The sequence below is a fragment of the Leuresthes tenuis genome, unplaced genomic scaffold, assembly GCF_036924035.1.
Source record: "Leuresthes tenuis unplaced genomic scaffold, fLeuTen1.0.hap1 SCAF_21, whole genome shotgun sequence".
NCBI classification, from domain to species: domain Eukaryota; kingdom Metazoa; phylum Chordata; class Actinopteri; order Atheriniformes; family Atherinopsidae; genus Leuresthes; species Leuresthes tenuis.
In genome coordinates, this window is record NW_027325375.1 from 26,049,245 (window position 1) to 26,073,960 (window position 24,716).

At 38.0% G+C, this 24,716-nt stretch overlaps 1 protein-coding gene across 1 annotated transcript; it reads right to left on the reverse strand.

Annotated features, from left to right (window-relative positions):
• Positions 1–11,730: 11,730 nt before the first annotated feature.
• Positions 11,731–17,570, reverse strand: LOC140279586 (uncharacterized). The gene is made up of 3 exons (XM_072374741.1): positions 15,534–17,570; positions 14,236–14,310; positions 11,731–12,324 (listed from the first exon to the last, which is right to left on the reverse strand). The coding sequence occupies exons 1-3, from the start codon at positions 17,444–17,446 to the stop codon at positions 12,105–12,107; spliced, it is 2,208 nt and encodes a 735-aa protein (XP_072230842.1). The 5' UTR covers positions 17,447–17,570; the 3' UTR covers positions 11,731–12,104.
• Positions 17,571–24,716: the final 7,146 nt, after the last annotated feature.

The following is a 24,716-nucleotide window of genomic DNA, read 5'->3' on the forward strand; positions in this document are numbered from 1 at the left end:
GCGTTTTGCATCAAATGCATCTGCGCAATATAATAGCCCATAATTAACGAAAATATACTGATATCAGCACAAGAAGGCACTAAACACAAAAGGCAATTCATGGACATCCCAGATCAAGACAAGTGCAAACGAAATAAAGTTGTGTATTACTGCATTACGTTTGGATGCTAGAGGAGGCTTAACATCCAGCGTGATCTGGGTGTATCTGAGGGATGCTGCCGTTGTTGCGGGTTATAAAACGAATAAACGATTGACTACATTATTGAGATACGTTTAATAGGATATTAATAGCCTATAATATTGAAATATTACCGTTTTTAGATGATACGCCATGTTTGTAGTTGAGCTGTGACATGCAAACTGTTGTTTTGAAATTCTGTTTTCGAATTTTTTCCCCCATCTATTTTGGTAAAATTCTGCCACACTGCAGATGTCTTTGACATGGATGGTAGAGGAGGACATACTATTAATGAAACACTCAAAATAAAAATAAATATTCAGTAAATCACAGGACGTTGAATAAGGTGGACGTTCTTCAATCTACCTGTCTCTACTGGGTTGGGCTAATCCAAAGTAGAGAAAACAAGGGGGGTGTTCTCTGAAGACAGGCTGTTACCTGTGGAACAGGAGTGCTCTGAAAACACCAACATTAGTACTTGGTACTTTCCTCCTGATGACGTTAACCATAGACTGTATGAAATTAACATGGCGAAAAAATCGACCAATAAGATATTTTGGTCGACCCAAAACGTATCGAACAATAAGTCGATCAATCGACTAGGACTTTACAGCCATACTTACTACATGTCAATTTAAACATGTATCAGTGTCTCTTTGTACTGCTTGACTTGCTGAATAAAAGCAACAAAGAACAGTCAGCCACTGACAAAGCCTTCTATCACCCGTAATTAAATGGTATCATGTTTCTCTGGTAAAAGAACCTGAGTTTGAAAGTACCCTGCATTATTAAGTAGGTATGTGAGTCAACAGGAGAGTTATGTGGAACACATCCAGAATATGAACAGCAGAAGGCAGGCAAGCTTAGATTAATAAATGAACACTTAAGAGTGAAACAAGGAGCAGCAGCGAATGTGACATGGAAGAAGGAATTATGTGAAAATGATCCAGGAGATGTGTGTTTTGCCTCAGTTAGTTAAAACGATGTTGATTTCACAAAAAAAAAACAAAAAAACAACAACACCTGGCCTCTTTTAGAGATTCAAACTTTAATACTGGTTCTGATGAGTGGACCGACCCTTTTAAGGTATTTTGGAATTTTGAATTACCCTGCTGCTATGTTGTTTCAATATAAAATCACTATCAATGTAATTGAAGAGCAATATATATTAGGTTTAAATACTGATTTCCTCAATTGGAAATAAACCTGAAACACACACCATGTCAATTACGATGGTAAGATTAAAAGAATTCTAAGGACGTACAAAAAAGAAAAAGTAATTACCTTAAAACAGAAATGATCATATTTGCCTGAATGTAACATTAGTCTTAAATCTCAAATGAAAAGATATTGACAAAACTGATAAAAAACACATTTCACAATGTAAAACCAAACAAAGTAGACAGTTTATGAGCTATATATTGCTATTGCTTAACCAAGACTAAACCACCCACCGACGTACAAGCTGTGAATGTGTAACCAAAGAAAAAGAGACATGACTCAATATCCAAGCAACACATATATCCATTTTTACATTGCTTGTCTACATGTCTTTGCAAAACCACCAAATCTCATTCAGAGTGTCCTGTTTATTTACAACACTCTTATTTATTCACATAGGATTTTAGTCGAACGTTGCCATAGAATATAGCTTGTTGACTCACCTCACATGGTTCTCCTCATGTAGCTATCAAATCCTGTCCTTTCTTCCAGACCAGTAGTGTTCTCTGGTTCCCTGATTCTGCATATGAACAAACTTATTTGTCACTCCCCCTCCCTGTGTCCCATCCCCCTCCCCCTCTCTACCCCCCCCCCCCCCCGCCTCTGTTCTCACAGACATAAAGGACTCGTGTCATGAGTATATCCACATAACACATAAAACGCTGCTGACAATGTGATTTAATACGATCAAGCACAGCAGCTAGCAGTGTGAGACTGTACTTTCAATTACACACTAATGCTAATATACGACATGACAACGTTAACATGTTGTAGTTCAGCAGCTATGTATACAATGTGTACTATTTTAGTTTAGCTTATTAGCTGGTTTATATTTGCTCAATATAACAAAACACAAAGTCCAATTAACTGATAAGTGTAAAACGAAAATGATCTTAATGTCCATGCAGGACTAAATGTGAGATATAGAATTTGACATTGAATGAGTGGAGAGGCTAAACATTTCAAACTGAGTCATGAAATGACTTCAAATTGATGTAGATTAGATGTGAATTGATGTGATTCATCAAAACTGAAAAAAAAAAAAAAAAAACAAGAACAGGATGATTAAAAAAAACATTTTTTTTACCAACATGAGAAGCAAAACAACCAGGAAGTGCAAAGTGACTGAAAAGTAACACAAAATTGTCTCTGTGAATCTTGGTTCTCCTCAACACCTCAACTGTTACACCTTCTACATGTGCATGGCAACTTCGGTTTGTTCACAATACTGTAAAAATGAGTGACTCTTCCAAATTAGGAAGTCACATGACAATGCTTTCCTTGAGGCAAAGCGTGGCTACTCTTAACCCATGTACCCCCTATTATAGTTAACAATTAAAGTTAGTCTGAAGAATCTTGCCAGTGAAAGAGATTAAACAATGATACAAGTTACTTAAAAACTGGATCACACAGATGGACCAGAGCATCCTGCTGTGCAGAGTTTTAATTCTTCAAAATCTCCCTCTCAGGAAGTCCAGTTTGGAACATCTGGCACTGTAGTTACATACACAGGTGTAGATGTGTAAACAGTTTTCATGCTTTTTACTTAAGTGCCCGATGATATAAAAATAAAAGAAGTTTTACAAAAATGAAAACTTGTGAGATTCTCAATGAGAATGTTAACGTCATCAATCCAAGAGGGAACCATAAAGCAAGACAGCATGAGATAAATATAAACAAGGGTAATAGGGACAAATATATCATATTCATGACATTTTACATCGAAAAAAGGCAAACCAAAGGAAAGGGGGTTTATTGTTACTCTGAATATGAGATAAATCCGAGTAGTTTAAGACCAGAAACTGACCCTGAGCAACCCAAAAATGATGTTATCCAAGTCCATTTTTGGTATAATTTTTTTAAAAAAAAGTGATATTATTAGTTATTATCATTAAATACAATACACCTCACAACCAAAGATACCCAGTGAGCAGTAAGCCAGTTGTAGAAAAAGCCCCTATACAAACATCATATCAGAAGACACATCAGTGTATTTTAGTTTATCGGAATTAGCTCCGTAATGTCAGAATCAGCAGACTGTGAAATGGAATGACTGGCAGCAATTCAGAAATATAAAGTAATGACATAGCACAGCGGTTTCTCTGCTCAGCTGCAACAAAAAGTTTTAACAGTTCCTTCTCCCACCTGCTGGACATCAGTTGGTACTGATGAGGGGGCTGAACTATTTACTGGTCAAAGACAGGTGGATGTAGAAATACCAAATACAACAGCTTTATAGTTTGCAGATACTCAGTCATGTGCTTAATGTTGTATTGTTTATGATTATATAAACTGTTCTTTGTTAATATTCTTTGTGAAAACATTAAAATATAAACGTGAGTGAGTTGACTTTCATACAAAACACTGACCAAGATTCAGCCTTGTACAATGTTAAGTTCCTGCCCTTTCCTGTAAAGGTGTGTTCAATGTTTTTACGTGTGTATGCTTCACATGCTGCTGATTATTTAGTTATATGTGGTTAAAAAAGTCCTCCCGCTGTCATCATCATTTTCTGGAGAATTAATGAGATGTGAGTGAGCCTGAAGAGATGTTTCAGACTAACAAGCTTTTTCTTACTATTGAAAGGCATGACCTGTTTTGTGTTGATGCACAAATGGTAGGAGGAAGCTGGAGAACACACAGGTACAGGGGTCAAACATGCAAACTTTAGACAGAAATACCACAGACAGTTTGAACCGGGACCCTCTTGCTGGGACGTGACAGTGCTAACCACCACACCACCATGCAGCCCCTGTGTAAAGTTTCAGTAATATGAAAATAGAATTTTTTTTGTGTAGATGATAATAACCAGCTTGTTAATAGTAGTGACAGCTTTACCGTTGTGCTGCCTGCTATTATCAACATGCTAACACATTACCTCGGTTATATGTCTAAATGCTCATCTTTAGCAAGCTTATTGATTACTGCATTTTAAATATTAAAACAATCCCTAAAGTGTAGCTGAGAATCATATAAAAATACTACATTTGTAGGCACAGCCCAAAATGAATGCATTAGACAAACTATCATTTTGGGCATGATGATAGGATACTGTCATCTAGGATAAGTTAGGAGATCATTACAGTTATTACAGTATTAAAGGAGACCATATTTCATGGGAGTCAATCCAGTAACAGTTAAATATTCAGCCTGAAAGTAAAAATGTCAAGCTGCTGGGAGAGCTAGAGGGGTCATCAATCAATATAATTCTTCCACAGAGGACACACAATATAATATACCTTTAAGAAAGGGGACCAGAGTGTGTGTTTCAACTACAGGGGGATCACACTACTCACCCTCCCCGGGAAAGTTTACTCCAGGGTGTAGGAGAGGAGAGTCCGACCGTTTGTCGAATCTCGGATTCAGGAGGACCAGTGTGGCCGGTAGTAGAACAGTGGACCAGATCTTTACCCTTGCAGAGGGGATGATGGGAGTTTGACCATCCAGTCTACAAGTGTTATGTAGATTTGGAAAACGTCTATGACCGTGATCCCCGAGGGACTCTGTGGGGGTGCTATGGGGTACTGGAGCAGCTTTCACAAGCTATACGGTCCCTGTATAACCAAAGTAAGCGCTGTGTCTGCATTCTTGGTAGAAGTCGAACTTGTTTACAGTGCGTGTTGGACTATGGCAGGGTTGCCCCTTGTCACTGATTGTGATTTTCATGGACAGGATCTCAGGGCGTAATCATGGAGAGGAGGGCGTCTGGTTTAGGAACCTCAGGATCTGCTTTTTGTGGATGATGTGGTTCTGTTGGCCAGGACTTTCAGTGCACACTGCAGTGGTTTGCTGCTACGTGTGAAGTGGCCAGGGTGAAGATCAGCTTTTCCAAATCTGAGGCCATGGTTCTTAACCAAAGAAATATTGAATGCTCTCTCTGGGTTGTGGATGAGTTCTTGCCTCAGAAGGCAAAACTTTTAATTTACTGGTCCATTTTTGTTCCAACCCTCACCTATGGTCACAAGACCTGGGTAGTGACCGAAAGAACGAGATCACGGATACAAACGACTGAACTGGGTTTCCTTCGTAGGGCAGCTGGGCTCGGCCTTAGAGACAGGGTGAGGAGCTCGGCCATCCGGAAGGGAACTCGCAGTTGAGCGGCTGCTCCTCCACCTCGAAAGGAGTCAGCTGACTTGGTTCAGGCATTTGTTTAGGAAGTTAGCATCTGGTTAGTATCTGGTTAGTGGCACATGCTACTGGGAGGAGGCCGTGGGGCAGACCCAGGACTCACTGGAGGGATTATATGCCCCTTCTGAACTGGAAACGCCTCGGGATCCCCCAGGAGAGGCTGGAGAGTGTTGCTGCGGAGAGACATATCTGGTCTTCTTTCCTGGATCTGTTGCCTCTGCAACCCGACCTTGGATAAGCGGTTGAAAATGATCGGATGGACAAATGGAATATAATATACCTGTTAAATATGACCCATTCATAATTGTGAAATATTTTACTGAATAAGTGAGGTTTCTAACTGATGTTGAGCTTGATGAAAACTTGAAATCATCAAATCACCAATATCATGAGGATTTACTGTTAGACCAAAATTACTTTTGTCTGGACCAAGATGCTGAGCTGAGTTTTATACATTCATGTATGTTTTTACAATAATTGATGCTGTCATTAACAAGTAAAGTGACATAGTTTCTGCTTTCTTGGAGGACTGAGGAAATGGGATAATGCATGTGGTAGTGCTGGAACATGTAGCCTAGTTGATGCTGTCCAGAACTGCTATCATGTTTTGTATCATATTTTGAAATGTGTTAGTTGGTTTTCAATCTGTTATTTTGTTCGTGTGTATAAGTCATTTGCTGTTTTTGCACTTTCTGTCTTAGCGTGTGTGTGCATTACTTTCTGATCTTTATCAGCCAGATTAATAGCCCTCTTGGGAAAAGGATATGACTGAGTTTTTTAGGAAATATCACATTTTTTAAAGTGCCTCGTTTGACCATGTTCTTTGTCAGTTCAGTAAAATTTGCTTGTCTTTGCTGAATACATAATTGACACTACAAAGTCTGTAGCTTTATTTATCATTTATACCTGCTAATTTCTCTTCATTAATGAACTTGATGGAGTGAAAAAAGAAAGACTGACAAATGCCATGTTTGCAATGCAGGACTTTTAAAGCTGATTATATCATGTTGAAGGGCATGAACAAACCCCTGGCATTTGCCTGGTCTCCTGTTAGAAGGTGCAGCTCTCTCCTTCCTTTGCCATTGTGCTGTTGTATTACATTTCTGTCCCAGGGGAAGGCAATCTCTCACACTCTCAATGGATTTCTGCTCCTCTAAAGACCCTCTGAGCATGCTTAACTCTGAGAGGAGGAGTAAGAGTAAACCACAATCTGCCCCTTTCAGCCCCTTTCCATTCCTCGTTGTCCCCAAGGAATACTGCCACAGAGTCTTCACGTCAAACTGAGTCATGTCTGTGAATCAAACCGGCAGCAATGTTTCCATATATAGAGAAGAAACAGGGGAGAGTCAGGGATGTTTATGTTGGTGTATATAGAAGAAAATAGACTATCAATCAAATAAGCTGATGTAAACAGACACATAAATACTGAGAACAACAAACTCCTGCATGCTCTTAAAACTTGTCATAGCTACACAGACATACTTGGCACCTATCAGCTGATTATCCACTTATCCAATGACATTAAGGTTAAAGTTATTTACTGCCAATTCAGGAATGCTTAGTTGGAAACCCTAACAAAGCCTGTTGCAGGGCATCATGACCACAGATATAATTTACTTAGGTATTAGCCTCCCAGACACATTTATAGTGTTTTTATATTTATAAAGAGTTATAACACACCTGACATTTAATTTTGACATCACATGTGACCTACTTTCAAATTCATAATGGTTATCTGGGTTGAGACAAAAATATAGGTCTAACTCTAAACTGTGTTGATCTACTGAATGGTCTGAAAATGGAACCAGCTAGATTATTAGATTGATTTTACTCTGGATAATTTCAATATCTATTTACTTTTGCAAAGTAAACAAACACTTTTTATACTAATGCCTCTATTCACAGCAGTTCCAGATTAAAAGTTTGATACTTTTTCAAGCTTTCATATTTAGATGCCATAATTAAGCCTGGTTGACAAATAAATAAATAAAAATCTTGTAGGTCTAATAGTTAATTCCCACAAAAACACCCCAACAATGTATTTTTATATCAAAAGGCCCATTACAATAGCTTACCAATAATCACCATTATCTCTGCAAATAAAAAAAGTAAATAAACAAGAATAAATAAATTAACATTTTACAAAAAAAAAAAAGTTATCTCATGAATATCAGCTATTAAATACAAGGTTGTGCACACAATTGAGCAGTGACTTTATTCAAGATCATCCCCCACCTGCAAAACCCACCGTGGACGGGGGCCGGGGCCAGAGTGGTGCCAAGTTTCAGACCGGCAGTTTCATGTCCAAGACCAGCCCACTTCTTTTGATTATGGAGGAAACTGAATAAATGAAACAACAGTTTGATGGTTCTTACTATAACGTTGTATTTATTGATAAAACTTGTTATCATTTCACTTCATTTGAAAAAATGTGCTGGTTTCAGCAGCTTTTTTTATTGTGACATTGTTAGTAGATAAGCAGATTTCTTGAGATAACTTGAGTCATTGAACTATTGATTAAACAACTTTATTCCATTCTTTATATACACAATCTTATTCATGTTGACTTAACTCATTAATGGTGACCATTGGGCTCTTGCTTACCTGTCTGAACAACGCTTTTTGTCCAAGATTTCTCAATTCGGCTGGACAGCCATATCTTAGAAGTCTGTCAGTGGTTCAAAACTTCTCTCTTTTAAGAATGCAGCTGTGCTTTTTTGGCAAAGATTTTACTCCATCTTTTCCCAGATTTGTGCCTTGACGTCATCTCTCGTGGACAGCCTACTCAACCGCAGCTTTATTTTCACTTTGACATGCAGACATCAGCTGTGAGCTCTTGTATAGAGAAGTGTGGGCTTTCCTAACTATGTTAAATTAATTCACTAAAACGCAGATGGACAATTGACGTGCTGAAGCATTTTTATAAGGGCTGCTGAAAGTTTGTATGAAAGTGACTTTTTAAAATGAGTTTGAAATATAATAAGTATGTAAAACTTTAAAATGTCACAAAGCTTTCGGTACGATAGATTCATTAACTACTTAAACCTGCTTGTAAATCAGAGGTAGGAACTTTTGGATTGCCTTAAGCTCAATATTATTTACCAGACTCTTATTTAATTCATCCTCCTGTCTTTTTTTGGATGCACAGGTGCTGCAGTGTACGCTACAGCTTGTTTGAGCCAGGGAGATGGCAGCTGCCAATAGCTTTTTTATGCTGGGACTGCTGGAAGCCTCTGGACCTAAACCTGACAGACCAGTGAACCAAAATAATGAAGTGAGAGTGGCTGACGGATGTAGAGAGCTGCAGATATAGGTTATACTTTTCATCTGTGTGGGATGCTCTAGTATTAATGTAACCTAACTGCGCATGGAATCATATGAGTTTTGGTAATCAACAACATCTTTCACAGGATTCTTTCAGCTGACAGATGCTATTTAAATAACATTCAAATAACAGCTTTAAATCAGCATTTCATTTGTACCTCAGATTTATTCATTGTTTTTTTTGATTATCCAGAAAATTTCTGCAGCTTTTTTTTGTGCAGATGTGCGAGACATTCAGAGAGAGTGCAAACAATGAAGCTAACAACACATGTATTGGAGATCATAAAATATCCAATGATATAGTTTATGCTTTGAAAGCCTTTTATTGAAAGAAAATGTGTGTTTTTTTGTGAGTTGTTTTTGAGTTTATGCATAGACATTGAATGGAATGTAAATGAAAAAAATGAATGGTAGAACAGGACTTCTCTCCAAACCTTTAAAAGTCCTTCAAGTCCTTTGGGCTTTTCTTCTTCAGATGCTGATTTCCTATTTTTCCGGATCAGTCTTTGGACTTTATTCCTTATCTAACCCCATTTCAGCATCCTAGCCCAATTTTGAAGACTTCTTGCCTTTTCCAGTGGTGATCCTTATTTATTTTGTCATCTGTTGCTTGTTAAGTTGAACCCTTTGGGGAAAACAGACATCCACAAGAGTTTTGTATGGTGGAGTTGAAAAACCTTCACCCTAGTGTCAACACTCTCTGTCTCACAGGAGTCCAGTCTGTGTTCATAAAGGCATCTTTCCATCTCTCCTCAGTCTCCCATTTATACATTTCACTCTTGTCCACCTGCAATTCACTTGTGAATGAGAAAAACAGACATTTGTGGTCACTAAAGTCAATTTGGGACAGTGCAAAGGGGAGCTTCAGGCTGCTGAGGTCATGTATGGTCAAGAATGGCTACAGAAAGATTTATCAAAGGGTTTTCCAAAAATCTGCTTCATATCTGGATGACAGCTTTTCAAATTTTAATTGGCAGAATGTCAAAATTTTAACTCAATCTGTTTTTTTATACGAGATCATGGTGATCATATCTAATGTTACAAGTCTACAGTTTCTGCAGAGCTACTTATTGTCTTGTGGATGCGTTTTATTAAGCTAAACAAAGTAATATGGTAGATGTTGATGTGATGACCCTGACTTCAGGATGGGTTTCTATGCTCAAACTATGGGATCAGCCTGTAAAATCAAATTACTAAACCTCTAAATCTAAATTTCATTTACTTGAAAAAGCACATTTTCAACGAGTTTCAAGAATCCGATTTTTAACTTCTCCCCTTTTTATTTTTCCATCTCTTTCCTTAAATACGAGCTTTGCCCAATTTTAGCCAGACAAAATAAAAAGCAACAATGATAGTAGAAAGAGGTAATAGCAGAGGAAATATTGGAATTTGGCGGTCCTGTCCCATCATGCAACATAGTAACATTACCGGCTAATATTGTAAAATGACTTGCCAAACCATTTATTAATCAAGCACTTCACCTGTGAAAGATATTCTCCAATATGCAAGGTGTAGAAGTGTAAACTGTAGTCTGGTCTGTTTATGCTTTGCTTTATAGACTCATTTGTCTTTGGTTCTGGGGCTTGGAACTGACTGTTACCGCAGTAGCATTTAGAATCAACACTTTTCAGTATTACCTGATCCTTTTAGCAGATAACTGTAAAGCTACGAAGCTGGAGCCTATCCCATTTGTCATTGAGCGAGAGGCAAGGTTGAATACAAATGTATTGAATAACACTTTATCGTATGAACTTGATGAGTCATCTTTCCTATTAAATTTTCTTTTCTTTTTCTTTTTGGTTTTGTTGAATTTTGTTTAACATAAACTTCATGGCCTTCATTTGTATTATCAGATCCGTTGTATTGAAATAGAGGCTCTGCACTTTGTTTTCTTTTTATTGGTAATGACATTGTTCCACAGAGTTGTTGATTGGCATCCTATACACATCAATATCATCAGTACACATCTCTTATTAACACATCATTTTAACTGTTATGCTGATGACACCCAGATCCATGTTCAGTCTTGTCTTAGAGACATAGAGGCCTGGATGGTTGGGAAGTTTTGTTTAAATATCAGCAAAATCAAGGTCATTTTCTATTTAATCTATTTTGGTTTATGGCACTATTAGTCTTCCATAAATTTAATGATTGAATGCAACAAAGCTCCTTGTTAAATGCACAACGAGGCTTGAAATCCATGAAAAAAAGATCACTTACATCAGTTTAATGTACCTTAGTAGCAGAGATGCAATACTTATAATAGAGGCTTTAAAAACTCTAATAAGCCCATATTTCCCTCTTGTGCCATTGGTTCAGGTTCATTTTCACTTGGTAATATTTCTTCTTGAAGGTATTTTAATTAAAGCGTAAGCAGCTTATTACAAACTCGAAATCACAACCTTTGCTTAGCTTGATAGCTCAGATCAACTGTGTACATGTTTGTGTTTCTTACTCATAAGCTGTCATTCAAAATACTCAATTCATTTCTGTGCATTGATGATTTATGAAAAGTTCAATGATGCTATCCACAGGGGCTATTTTCATATTGCTGTTCTTTGCTTTTTATGTCAGAGTTCATGGGTGAGTGTATGTGCACATGACCATTCTGTCTGTGACTCATGCTTCAGTGCAGCCTTTTGTCATGTCATTGTTTTACTAAGAAACCTTTTATGAGGTACAGATTGTTTGGGGATTTGGAGACCATCAGCACAATTGGCAAAGGCACAATGGATATTTCTCCATTTTCTGCATTCATATGACCAGATAGCAGTTGTGAAAAGGTTTGGATGCCATGAGTGTTTTAGAAATTAGAATTGTACAGTACTGTGGACAAAGAAAAAGAAACCAACAGCCAGCAAATGAAACCTTATTGTGTACTGAACATTTATTTTTAGTGGAGGCAGGTAAAAGGACAGATGAAGAGGAAATATCAATCAACTGCATTAATCATAACAGCGCAAGGAAAAAAAACTCTCGTGTAAAAATTGGATAGAATGTTATGTGGTTACCCATACAGTGAAAGCAGGCATGTTGAGAACAAAAAAGCATTTAAAAGTTAATTAAAGATGTCCTTAAACATAGATGATGCTAGCTTAAAATGACAAAGGTCAGGAACAATGAGTGAAATCCTCCTGGATAAGAGCCTATTTGGAACATTCACTGGGAATAATAACAATCTATTGCAAAGGACTCTTGATGGTCATTTGTAACACTGGCTTATAGTTACAGAACACAGGTGTCCTTAGGTGATCTACGCTTGCTGAATTTTCCTCGGAAGCCACTTGAGCAGGGTCTTGCCAAACTTTTTGCTTTTCAGTTTTGTCTTTGTTAAGTTCTTAATTATGACATTTCTGAGCAGGCTGAAGTTTAACGGCCGGGCCAGATGTGCAGAGAAACTGTTGTTGCCACCTGCTGAGCGATTCAGAACATCCAAAAAGCGTCTTTCCTGTTGCCTGAAGTCATACTCAACACTGAATAGACAAAAATGAAAATGAAAATGCCAAAAATGACGAAACGTCCCCAAAACAGAGTTGTAAAACATGAAATCTATCAACTTTAGCTCTCTCCAAAGTTGCAAATGAAAGCTTAAACTGTCAGTTCTACATTTCCAGTTCATTTCTTTCTAAAGTGCAAAAAAATGTTCATGTCACAGATCATTATAACCTGTGTTGTAGCAGTTCACTTTGCTTTGTGTGGTACTCCTCATGTGGGAAGCTTTGTGCTTGTCAGACTTCAAAGTGACTGATTGGTTTGGGCAGGAATACACAACAGGGAATGCTTTTCCACCCTTTTCTCCATTTCTTTAGGCACTTATGTTTTATTTGAATATCCTTATCTTCCACTTGGTCTTTCAGGACCAGATGTCACACACAGCTTTCAGAACATGAACCTATGTAAGGTCTTTTTGACAAATAAAAGCACTTTTAAAACTGACTAGATCAAAGGAAATGTTTAGAATCTTTTAAGACACAGTCTCTGTAGTTTTAGGTTTTGATTTGTACATCATGAAGCTTTTATTTCTTAATTTTTTTTTCGAAAAGACGATGAGAATACTTTTAGATTCCTCAGCTTTATTTAACCTCTTTTCCACTCACAGCATTTCTGGAACAATTGTAGGGTTTTTGCTTTGTTTTTTTCTATTGCCTTCACCTGATGCAACATTTCAGCAACTGAATGCAAAACGAAGACAAGATCTGTTTATTGTATTGCAGTATTGCATGATAAGTCCTAAAATAAGAAATGTGAGTATTAGAAGCTGATAAGCTTTCTTTAATTACATGGAACTTGATTTTACCTTCATGAGGATGTGCTACACAAGTTTAACTCTAATCGAATTTGACTTGTTGGAAGGGAATAATTGAACTTGTATCCTATGATTTGCAGCAGAGCATGAAAATGTCAAAAGGAGACATCTCAATTTTAAGATTATAGGTGAAAATGCTTGCCTCTTGCAACTCGCCTCATCTGCCAGAGGATTCTGCTTTCATTAAATTAAATCCCGTCATTAGGATGTGGTTCGTAATGCTTTGAAGGTCTTTGTTCAGTTGACACTATTCAAAGATTAATCAACAAATCAAAAATAGGTTTGAAATTTTAATTCTTAAACTTTTTGATAACTTCATAAATGTAAAATTGTTTATTGTGTTTGGATTGTTGCACAGAGCCGAAAGCAGACATGCATTATGTAGCACATCTAACTTCTCAATTATTTTTAGCTAACATATAGGCGTATATTTTTATGATAATTGATGAAGTAAAATAACAATGGATGCTAAAAGTTTCAAACCAATTTTTGATTTGATTCATTTCAGTTATTTTCAATCTTCTTCTTTTCTCTCTGAATTTTCATCTCAGTCACCATAAATCCACTGAATGAATAGACTGCGTCACATACAGAAAATGCTTCAATTTGACAGTTGCTCTGAAAGATTTATGTTGTGTTCAGAGAAGAAAATGCTTGTGTGCTCCTAGCAAGGGTTAAACGAGCAGGACAGAGTACAGTTTCATTTGGTAAGATGCCTTTACTGCAAGCCAATTTATTTTCAGTGGAGGGAAATGACCTGGCAGGCAGAGAACTGCCAACTGAAATGGCCAATGGACTGCATCACAATTTGAAATGTCCGCCAGATTCTGCAAATGAAATCCATATGTTGAAGACATATGCTCACTATTCTACAGACATGCAATATAATTTCTTCTCTCTCTTAATTTTCTTTCCTTTGACTTTAACAAATCAAGGCTTTCCATAATCCACACTAAAGAGTAACACAAAGCAATGTTACTTTTAATACTTCTTATGTCTGCTATTACAGAAAAGCTGCCTATTATTTGTCAGTACAACATTTCATCTCACAGTACAACCAGTTTCATCATTGTCTCACCTGTACACAATACAAGCAGTCTTCTGGAAGGTTGAGCAGTTTTTCAGATCCTGTCCAGTTTTGCAGCACTGTCGCCTACAATAAACAAAAGAAGTATTTAAAAATACCTTCCAAAACTCTCATCCTCTTAGATTTATGGTTTAATTATATTTCCACTCATCCTCTATGTCTGACATTCATTCAGAGCCTTGTTGGTAGTAATAAGCTGTCTAGCATGCATTATGTTAGACCCCAGTCCTTCTCATTAAAAGTCGGTTTTACTGAAAATGACCTCAGAGGCAGTCACAGCTTATTAACACACAGCAGCAGATGAGAATGATTGACAAAGACACATTGCCAGGAGGCTGTCATAATTCTTGTTATTTCTCCCAGAAGACTAACGTGGCTAAATAAATTTATCTGAGATGAGTCCTCCTAAATTGCCCAAGTAGGTTTCTGTCACACTCTGACACACTATCACAAACCTGTCTGCTTGTAACAGTGTTCCAGCCTTAAATCATCATGCCAACCATCTTTTATTCCTGAGCATTTGTAACTTAATTGTCTGGTCACCTGAAAACAAATGTTTGTGGAACTTGTTACATCCGAAGGTGCATAATGACTTTTACAAATCAAATTTTGTTTAGCTTACTAAATTTATAGTAATCATTTGTGGAAACAAGTTCAATATAAGAAAGTCAAAGTTTACAGCTGACACTTCGCAGCAACAAAGGTCTGGTTCCCACATGGGCGAAGTATGGTGTTAGAAATGATCATGATCATATTCTTTTCATAAATTTAAACCTCCTGACAGTACACACAACTCCACTTCCAAAAACCCAAACAATCCTTTTAAAAACAATAAATGCATTCAGGTGCAAAACAGAAACAGATGGTAATGCTTAATATCTGGATCTCTGATGTAAATTATTCACAACCAACACAGTAACCTGTAGTTTCTTCACTAGACTATGGATGAAAATTCATGCACTAAATTGAACAAATAACACAAATCAACATTGCAGGATTGCTCTTAGTGTGATGTAGCACATTCTAACATCTGTTTTTGTATTTGACTTTATATAATATATCCATAGTTAAAAATAATAGTTCACTGCATGCAGGTTTGATATGTGTCAATCAATGTTTAACTCTCAGTTAAAATATAAGTTATGCGTCTAACATGCATCATGGGATGGTTCTGCTGCACTACGTAGTAACACAAGCAGATTCTACAATATTTTATTTGCCCAAAGCAAAACAAAGAAAAATGAGCTGCTGCTGCACACACACACACACACACACACATACAGGATTACCTGCCGGTGGGAGTGCGGCACGTCTCTAGGTCATGGATAATGTTAAGTAGAGTGGTGATCCGGTCCTTGTTGGCTGCCAGGCTGGCCTCCACGGCCTCAAGCCTCTGCTGCAGGGCTGATTTGCAGTCCGGCGTGGAAGGCGGCAGTAACAGGGCTGCATCCACTGGGTGGGAATGATCCAGACTCGTGTCCTCTGGGCACAACTGAGTGGGAGCAGGGTTAAACTTTGAATGTGGTTCGCCGATTGCCTCTTCCTTACTGTACTGGAGGCGGGGACTGGATGCCAAGAGCAATGTTGATGGCATTATGGAATTATGTTCAGGACCCATTTGTGCACAGAGCTCCCCTTCGCTGTTGAATGGTGCTGGCATAGTGACAGATTGTTCTGGACTTGTGTGTGCTTGTGTTAGTAATGTAGTATCAAAGCCAGAGTTTTGGCAGGCTGACGATTGAGTGATGGGTTTTACATGTGTGTCTATGTGTGAGATAATGGGTTTACAGTTAGTTTGTGGTGTGACTAAGGATGATGAGTAATTGGGATGTGCCTGTCTATCTGTATTGGATGTATTGGATTTAAGCTTACTATTAGCGTCCCTGGCTGATTCACCTAAGGAAAACTGTTGTGTGTTTGAATCTTTGTGCTGGGATGGTTTTACTGTTAGGCTTGTTGCACAGTGTCCCTCGTGGTCTGTTCCTGTGTATCCTTGATAATGGGCAAGCTTTTGTTGTTCTGTGTTCAGACAACCCTGCAGACAAGAGCTGTTTGACTTAATTAGGTATGTGTAATTCTGAGGTCTAGTGACCTGTAAAAGATTAGTATTTTCCTGGTGTTTGGACTCATGCACGACTAACTCACTGATTAGATTACCACTGAATTTGTTTATATCAGAATACAAATCCTCATAGGGATTAATGGTTTGTCTAGGGTTACAGCTGCTAGCATCACTGCCTCTGTCATGACTATCTGATACATTTTGTGGCCCAAACAACATGAGTAGAGTAGTTGATTTGCTTTCCTGAGTTGGAATTGCACCCCAAACATCAGGCTCATTACTTTCTTGAGTGCTGATGTCTGTTGCTCGTGTATGATGAGCTTTGCTTGTGTCAGTGGCTTCATTACTGCTAAGTTCTTTCGACTGAAGCAAAGTTGGACTTGATTCCAAGACATAATTTAGTTTTTCTGTGCGTGGAGATGATAACAAGTCAGCCGAGGGTGTACGTTTTCTAAAATCAAATGTGATGGTCCTGCGTGTTATATTTTTGTATGAAGTGCCATTAAATTGTGTATTTGTGGAGCAGAGAGCTTCTCTTGTAGGAAACTTTGCTCTTGAGTTGATAGGTTTAAATGCGCTAGATGTTGTGCATAGAGATGATGCAGAAACATGAAGCGCAGGTTCAGAGTTGGATGGGTTAGCTTGAGTTAAGTTGATTTGTGTATCCACAGACTTAAGTTTAGTGCTCACTGACATAATTTGATCTGAAATAGCTTTATGATTTAATGTGCTGACAAGTGAATATGGTGAAGTGTTGTATGGTGGATTAGCAAAGGCAGGTAAACTTACCACAGTGTCAGTAATTTTACTTGGTGATATGCTTGACGTGGGCTCCTCTTGGGATTTATCAGGATAAAGTGATAGGCTTGCAGATGTAAGATGTACAGATGGCTCTGATTTGTCAGTGTGGTCAATTATGTCTGTTGACAGTGATAATACTGGGTATTTAGGGTGCACTTTGGGGCTGTTAGTTGCTTTTGTTCCTTTGCTTATCTGAGCTTTTTGTATTGAGTTCAAGGTTTTTTGTTGTGCGTCAACGTTAGCAGCATTGCTGGACTCGGCTTTCAGTTTAAAAGTTGTCTTTGATTTGTGTATGTCTGTAGTGGATGTGTTTCCTGCTCCCGTGGCAACAGTATACATATAAGAAGATGGACTCAGGGTGTTCTCAGGTGTAGCATGCACAGAAACGCACACATTTTGAGACACACTATCTTGACTTGAGTTGTGGTGAGTTGTCTCAAAGAGTTGAGGGTAAATTTGCGAAAGTGAGTTGTTTGATTTGGTAGCTGTGGTCATTTGAGGAGTCACAGTGAGACACTCTGAGAAGTTCATCTCTGTGTTCTGTGGGAATTTAGCGAAACATTTAAAATCCTGTCTGCTTTCAGTCATGGCTTTTGTGACAGTGTTGGTCTTAGCATGCAGGATGGTTGTAGCATCGCTGGCAGCCTGTGCATTTGACAAATTTACCAGATTGCCTGTGGAATGCATTGGGTCTGCAGGGTGTGCAGTTTTTCCATTTCTTATTTCATTAAGATGTAATATTTGTGGATTAAGTGTAATTTGTGTCCTTTTGTCAGTGTTTAAGATGCTCTGAGAAACTTGCTGGTTTGACTTGAGATCTTTTTCAATGTGGGCTGCCTGGAGATGGCTATTAGTCGAGACCGCGGTGAATGGTTGCTTTAATGGTTTATCTGCGAGGTATGAATAAGGAGTAGGACTGTTCTCCTTGGCAGCTTTGGAAATTATAGACTGCCTCCCACCGCAATGCTTGCATATTTTCCATGATATAGCAAAAGGTCGGGCAGCGGATAATGGCAGCATCTTCGCAGGCTGATCTGCATAATGATTGTGTTGGTCCCTTCCATGAGAGACAGCTCCCTTTACAGGCTCTGTCTCATCGTTAACTACACTAATTCCGCCGATCGCCTCTGAATCAACCACACTGCCATTGGTGTAACGCGAAGCATATTTCAATTTAGGCCTGCCGTTGGTTACAGTCCCCGCAATGAATGAATTGCTTTTGATTGCCCTGGCATAGCAATAAGTCCCACCACTGTTCCTCTGAGAGCAGGTCACATCCTTTGAGGCATCACCTCCACATACTTTGAAAGTCACTTCCTTTTTGATCTTGGATTCCCCAGTTTTCTGCTTTAAAATAGCCTTTTTCTCGTTGTCACTCTTTGTTAGTGGTAGTATTTCGTTTGCTTTCTTGGTAACATATCCATTGGATGTTTGAGTAATGTTGTCTGAGAGGGTGTCAGGTAGCTCAGTAGGTGGTCTGCTAATCCCCGGGGACGTCTGAACGCCAACGCTGCACTGAAGTCCCCACGTCTGCAGCAGAGCTCCTCCACTTCTGTCTCCTCCTGTTGTCTTCCAAGCACGTACCCCAACCAAGGCAGGGATGCCTAAAACTGGAACTGGAGTGGTCAGGTCAGTCGCTCGTCTCCCCATGTCTTGCCTGACCAACTCAGAAGTCAGATAATTCAAGAAATTGTCAGTGTTTCCACACCATTACATCCGTCTAGATGCAAGAGAGGCGTTTGAAAGGGTGCTGGGAAGGAGATCCATAAGTAAGCAAGATTAGTGAAAACAATGCAAAGAGTTTGAATTGAAACAAGAAACTGCTTTAGTACTGCAGTAATTATGGATAGCTAGCTATCAGAAATCAGCTGCAGATTTGAGATAAGACAAAAAAATCCTGCTCCAACTTTCCTGACACAGACTTGATAGGAAATAGGAATAACAGTCCGTTAAGGCTGATAACAAGAAAAGGCTGGAGAAGTGAAAGCAATTGTTTTACATCATATTAGCATTACACACATTCTGAAAACAACTGCTAGCTGTTAACAGCACACAGAATACTTTATTTGTGGACTAAAATTTTAACTTCTTGAAATGAATTCTCTCCTTCACACTCAGATCACATTAAAAAAAAAACTAATATCTAATGATGATACTGTAAGGACTTCATTAAATTTTGCATTAATTGTGCATTAAAGTGGAACACCCTTCAACAAAAGGGTCAGATTTCATGTTGGTGTGTGGTTGTGTGTGTGTCCATTACATCCTTGAATTCCCATGGGCCAGTTTTCCCATTTGTGCAGGAGGTCATTTTAATGATTTACGCAACAACAGTTCATCAGTCAACAACATGGAAATACAAAGTGGGTTTTGACATTCAGGCATGCATTTCATCACTATACAGCCAGTCAGAATGACTGTGTGCACCCTTTTACATGCACCAATTTATGACAAATATATAATACAAACAAATTCTGACAAGCCTCCCGTTTCTCCTCTTCTTCCTTCTTATCAGCTTCTATCCAGGGATGGCAGAATTGCAAGGAGAGCATTTAGTCATCTATATCTGAAGGGAATTATTATTTTGGTTGTTGTGTCATCTGATGTTAATTTGGCTCATCAAAGTGACCTATGTCAGTTGTCACGATCTAACAATAAGTGACAACTGTCTGCCCTGTTACTGTACCAGTAAAGTTTCCTTTATGGAGTAGAACAAAATATGCTCTTCATAAGCTACACACACTTCTTTTTCTTTGATTGTTACATTTAAAAGAAAAAAATGTCTCTATTTCTTTTAATTGTATTTTGTTTATCAGGCATACCTGCGTGTTTTTGTATTCCGGCAGCAAGATACTCCAAATGTCAAAAGACAGTTTTCATAAGTCCTCAGGGTCTGGAGTGACTTTGTCTTGTTATTGTCAATTCCTGGGTTGCAGATTCCGAACTCAGAAAAGTCAGCAAGCAGTCAGCCCTGAAAGGCAATGTTGCATTATAAACCCTCCTATCCACTGCTCAGTCTAAAGTGATCTACCTTATATTGATTAGGCTGTATCCTCAATGTATCCACTTCTCCTCCTGTTTTGGTCCTGCATGCTCATTACATTGTCAGAAAACAGCAGTTTGCTGTAGTGCGCTGCCCTCCAAGACACTCTGTCCTACTGCGTGTGGTCTTTTCTACCTCTTCCTTTCCTCACTCTCCGCTTCTCTAACCTCTCCTTTTTGCCACTGTCCTCCTTCCCAACATGAATGCGTTCTGATCTACTGCTGGGTGGAGAGAGAACAAGGGAGAGAAAGAAAGAGGTAGGGGAGAGGAAGTGACTTGCATCAGTGGGGTAGGGACTGTCTGAAAATTACCAAGCAAGTTAAAAATGCAGACTTGGCACTAATGAAATAAATGGATATCGCAACAAAGTTGATACTCTGTTCAGCCGGGAATAGCAACAGACTTACTGCATTTAATACATTTGATAAGTGCTACATTTCTCAGACTAATTTTCAATAATCCATCACACATCAAATTTTATGGGGTTTCTCGAAGCAAATTGGGATGTCAACAGAGCGCCACACATTTTTACCAAATCTTAAGGCAAGCTTAATCCACCAAGGTGTTGCTGGGTGGTGTTAAACTTCTGATCTTCAAGCAGGAGATTGTTGGTTGAAATTATGTGCTGCTCAGTTTTTTCCTTTACTTTTCTTCTTTTACGTAGTCTTCCTCGTCACTCCCTTTTGGTTAGCATTAGGAACAAAACTATATCGATAAAAATTATTGAATTAGAATCCAAATTATTGTAGACAATTAGGTTTTAGAGATTAGAAATACAAGCCAGTGGTTAGTAAACAATAGGGTGTCACAGACTGCATAGTAATACTCACTGGTTTCGGTTCCTGGTAACTCGCCAAAAACGACTGCCTTCAAAGCATTTTCATCTCACAATTTTTCAGCCTGGATTGTGAAAGTACAATGTTTTAGACGTGTGGACAAATCACTTTATTTCACAATTTCTAATGAGATTGGGCTGAGTTTGCTATTGTCTTCATCCTAAACAGAAGATCTCACTAATCGAAAAATATGACACTGCTGCACTTCAGGAAAAATTCAGATTTGTACAGGAAATACCTGACTATTGCACAAAACTGACGACACCTTCAACAGATCTGTTTTAAGTTTAAGTGACTTCTGATGTTTTCTTCTAACATATAAAATACTTGTGCCTTCCAGAGATATGATGGGTCGTACAAATGTCTGTAGAGGCAAGCTGTTAACAACACTCTTACCTCACAAAAATCAGGTAATCCATGACCCGTCAAAAGTAGCACCTGGCGACAGACATATTGTGACAAAGATTTTAGAGAGACCATTTGTAAGCTCAGGAATGACCACAAATCCATATGAGAATATATTCCAGAATAATATGTATGTATATATATATATATATATTTACTATTGATCATGACAGTTTACTCATGTTTAGACATTTATTTAATATTCTATATTTCAATATTAACTGTCCTTAACTGTTAACTTATACAGCCTTTTGTCTTCCACGAAGACTGATGTATTATAGCTGAAGTTACCATGGTAACAGTAGGCCGATAACATATGAGTGGTCCAGGTGGAGCCTAGAACATCAGATTGCAGTTTGATGATGGAACACAAGTAGATGCAGACCAGTTCACACCTGCATACCCACAACTGTAAGCATGTTCACAGAGCACCGGCTTTACGTTTAACTAATGCTGTTGCTCTTTGGCTTGAATGTATTTTTGGAGCAAATGTACCATAATGTAATAATAATAATGTTTTTCAATGTTTTACATGAAAATTACTGAAAAGTAGGGCATCTGTATGACCTGTGCAGGCAAACCAGAGTCATTCATTTTTTAATTTCATGCATCCTTCTTGTTCAAACCTGGGGCATCCTTTTCCTCTCAGGGCAACTCAACTTCATGCAGTTTGGTCGTACTTTCTTGAATGTTATGCTGATGTTGCCTCAAGCTGTAATGTGCTTTGTCGTCTCCTCCAGAGACACAGAAGGCTTTAAACTCCTGTTTTCATATAAACAGACTTTGATGTGAAAAAAAAAGTGAAATAAGTAATTTTTTTTCCTTTGTGCAGAGGTAAGAAAATGTACTCTTGTCACTAAATTATGTTTAATCACTAAATATTCAATAGGCTCCTTGAGAAAAGTTTCACCATATAGTGGATTTGAGTTGAAATATCCTGTTGCACTATGCTTTGTTGGGAATTCAGACTCACATACTTATCATGCATTTTGAATGACAGTTTAGAATCGCCTTCACTCAACTGGAGAAGAATGCACATATTGCTGTTTTTTGCAGATACATTGTTAGATGAATTACCTTCTTCCATTTCAAGCATTCTGTCATAAAACGCCAGCCTTCGCACACCAGGTTTCTTTGAAATGTTTGCCGAGGACGCACTTGGAGCTGTGTAAAACTGCTCTATGGAATGAGCTTCAACCGTGTTGAAGGAAACTTGTTGCTATTTTATATGGTTTTAAAACCAGACGCAATATATGCTTGTTGTATTTTTGTAAGTTGAAATTTTGTTATGCGCTACCTTCTTGGCCAGGATTCCTTTGAAGAAGATATCTTTTCCAATAGGACATTCCCTGCTATATAAATAAATAAACAAATACTTACATAAATAGATAGCACTGAAGCCTGAACTTAAAGTGGGTTAATAGACTTACTGAAAAGATGTGTAAAACACCTCATGGTTTCACCTTTAGTCTAACTTCAGTTGCAATTTGTAGTCAGATTGACTGAAGTTAGCATTTGATAAAACTGTAAGATAAAATACAAGTGCTGAATATTTGAGGATTTTATTTATGTATACACAGCTGCAATATGAAAAGTAGCCACTAAGGGGCAGAAGAGCATCAGCAGTGTGGATTCACTCAGTCCTTTATGCTGTCAGTAAATTTTACCAGTAATAACTGCTATGATGAATATATGTATATATATATTTATTTATTTATTTTTTTGCCAGTGTATTTGTGATGAATTGTCCCAGAATTAAGACAATTAGGATTTAGGAAGTAAGACTGATAACATCTTTTGCTATATGTGACAACTTACCTTGTGTGCATTTGCCTTAACGCTCACAAGGAGAAAGTAGTGAATTTGAAGACTATGGGACAGTTGGCAGTTTGTGTTTTCATCAGCAGGTCTCAGCACTACAGGAAATATTACCGACACTGTTGGAAGGGAGGCGTTTGTTAAATATTTCTCCATTCTACAGACAGATGGAGCCCGTGATACAGATATCAACAGACTCCTGAGCAGACAGCATTAGAAACAGACATGTCTTTGTTCAGATAGAAGAAAAAATTGAGTTCTCATGTTACTCTGTATCAAGCCTTCTGTCACTGTCTTAAGTCTCTGCCAACTTTAAATCTACACAGCTGTTGCGAATCGATAACTTTGTGCTCAAAAAGCAATTGTAAGCACAGATGGTGTGCAGGAAACTGCTTTTACTTGGACAAAAGTCAAATACATTACTGTAAGTGCTCTTTTAATGATCAGACTTTTACATTCAGATTTTAAGCGTACGTGAAGACAACAATAATGAATTGAACTATACATGCAAAACAAAATGACCTCTCCCCTCAAAGGAATGATGACCGAACTTCTGCTAACCCCAGTTGTCATGGTTTCTGTAAAAAGAGACTAACTGGATTTTTCTTTTTTCATCATATGGTCTGCTGCCAAGGAAAGAGCGACCCTTTGCCAAAATCAAAAACAGACTGTTGCAACACGCTGTTCAGTGTTTATGACTTGGATGTGTTCAACTATGGTACCTAAAAAAGCAGAATCAGAATTCAGATAATTGGTGGTTACTGCCTGGATTTGTGTGACATTTTCATCCTTTCCCATACCACTACCAAAAAGGTCATTATGAATTATGAATACAATGCTGTTGCAATTTTGGACACTAAAATGATCAGTTTAGTCATAAATCATTTCAGGGCAGTATGTTAACCTCTTTCTCTCTGTGCTGGATATTGTTGAACTGGATTTTTTATGAGAAGAAAACAAAGTGCATTTTTCAAAGGTTTGCAAGAATGACACATTAAACAAAGAGGCTCCTCAAGTTCTATACAGACTAAAGCAAATGTAGCATTTGTTATTCTTCATTACTGATGCAGTTAATTATGTAGATCTGCAGATGAGATTTTTTGAAGCAGCATCAACTCTTACATTATATGACATGTTATACATCTCACACTGCCTGTTATCTATACGATGATTAATTGTGTTTCAGAATACTACAGTACATCTTATCCACAGAGTGGATTTGCTGGAAGGTTTCTAAGAAAATATACGACTTAAGGGGTGGAATAATGCCATAAAAGCTTATCCAGACTCCCTCCTTATGATACTACATCTTTCATCTTGTTCTTTATAAATTCTTCCAGCAGCTTTTTTTATCATTTTGTAAACATGTTCATTTGCTGCCACGATCATGCCATGTGATCTACAGATTAAAGCGCAATGTATCCTTTTTCTGATCCGTTACCAACTTAAACCACTTTCAAGTGTGTGATCTTCATGGCTTCAGGCAACTGGTTCCATAGTTTCTTTA

What these genes read in the sequence shown, in the direction of transcription:
- LOC140279586 (XM_072374741.1), bottom strand. Translation starts at nt 17,446, where the DNA reads ATGTATACTGTTGCCACGGGAGCAGGAAACACATCCACTACAGACATA. An exon ending in TGCCGCACTCCCACCGGCAG is followed by an intron (nt 14,311 to 15,533) that starts GTAATCCTGTAT and finishes TGTTTATTGTAG; the next exon opens with GCGACAGTGCTGCAAAACTG. An exon ending in ACTGCTTGTATTGTGTACAG is followed by an intron (nt 12,325 to 14,235) that starts GTGAGACAATGA and finishes TTGTCTATTCAG; the next exon opens with TGTTGAGTATGACTTCAGGC.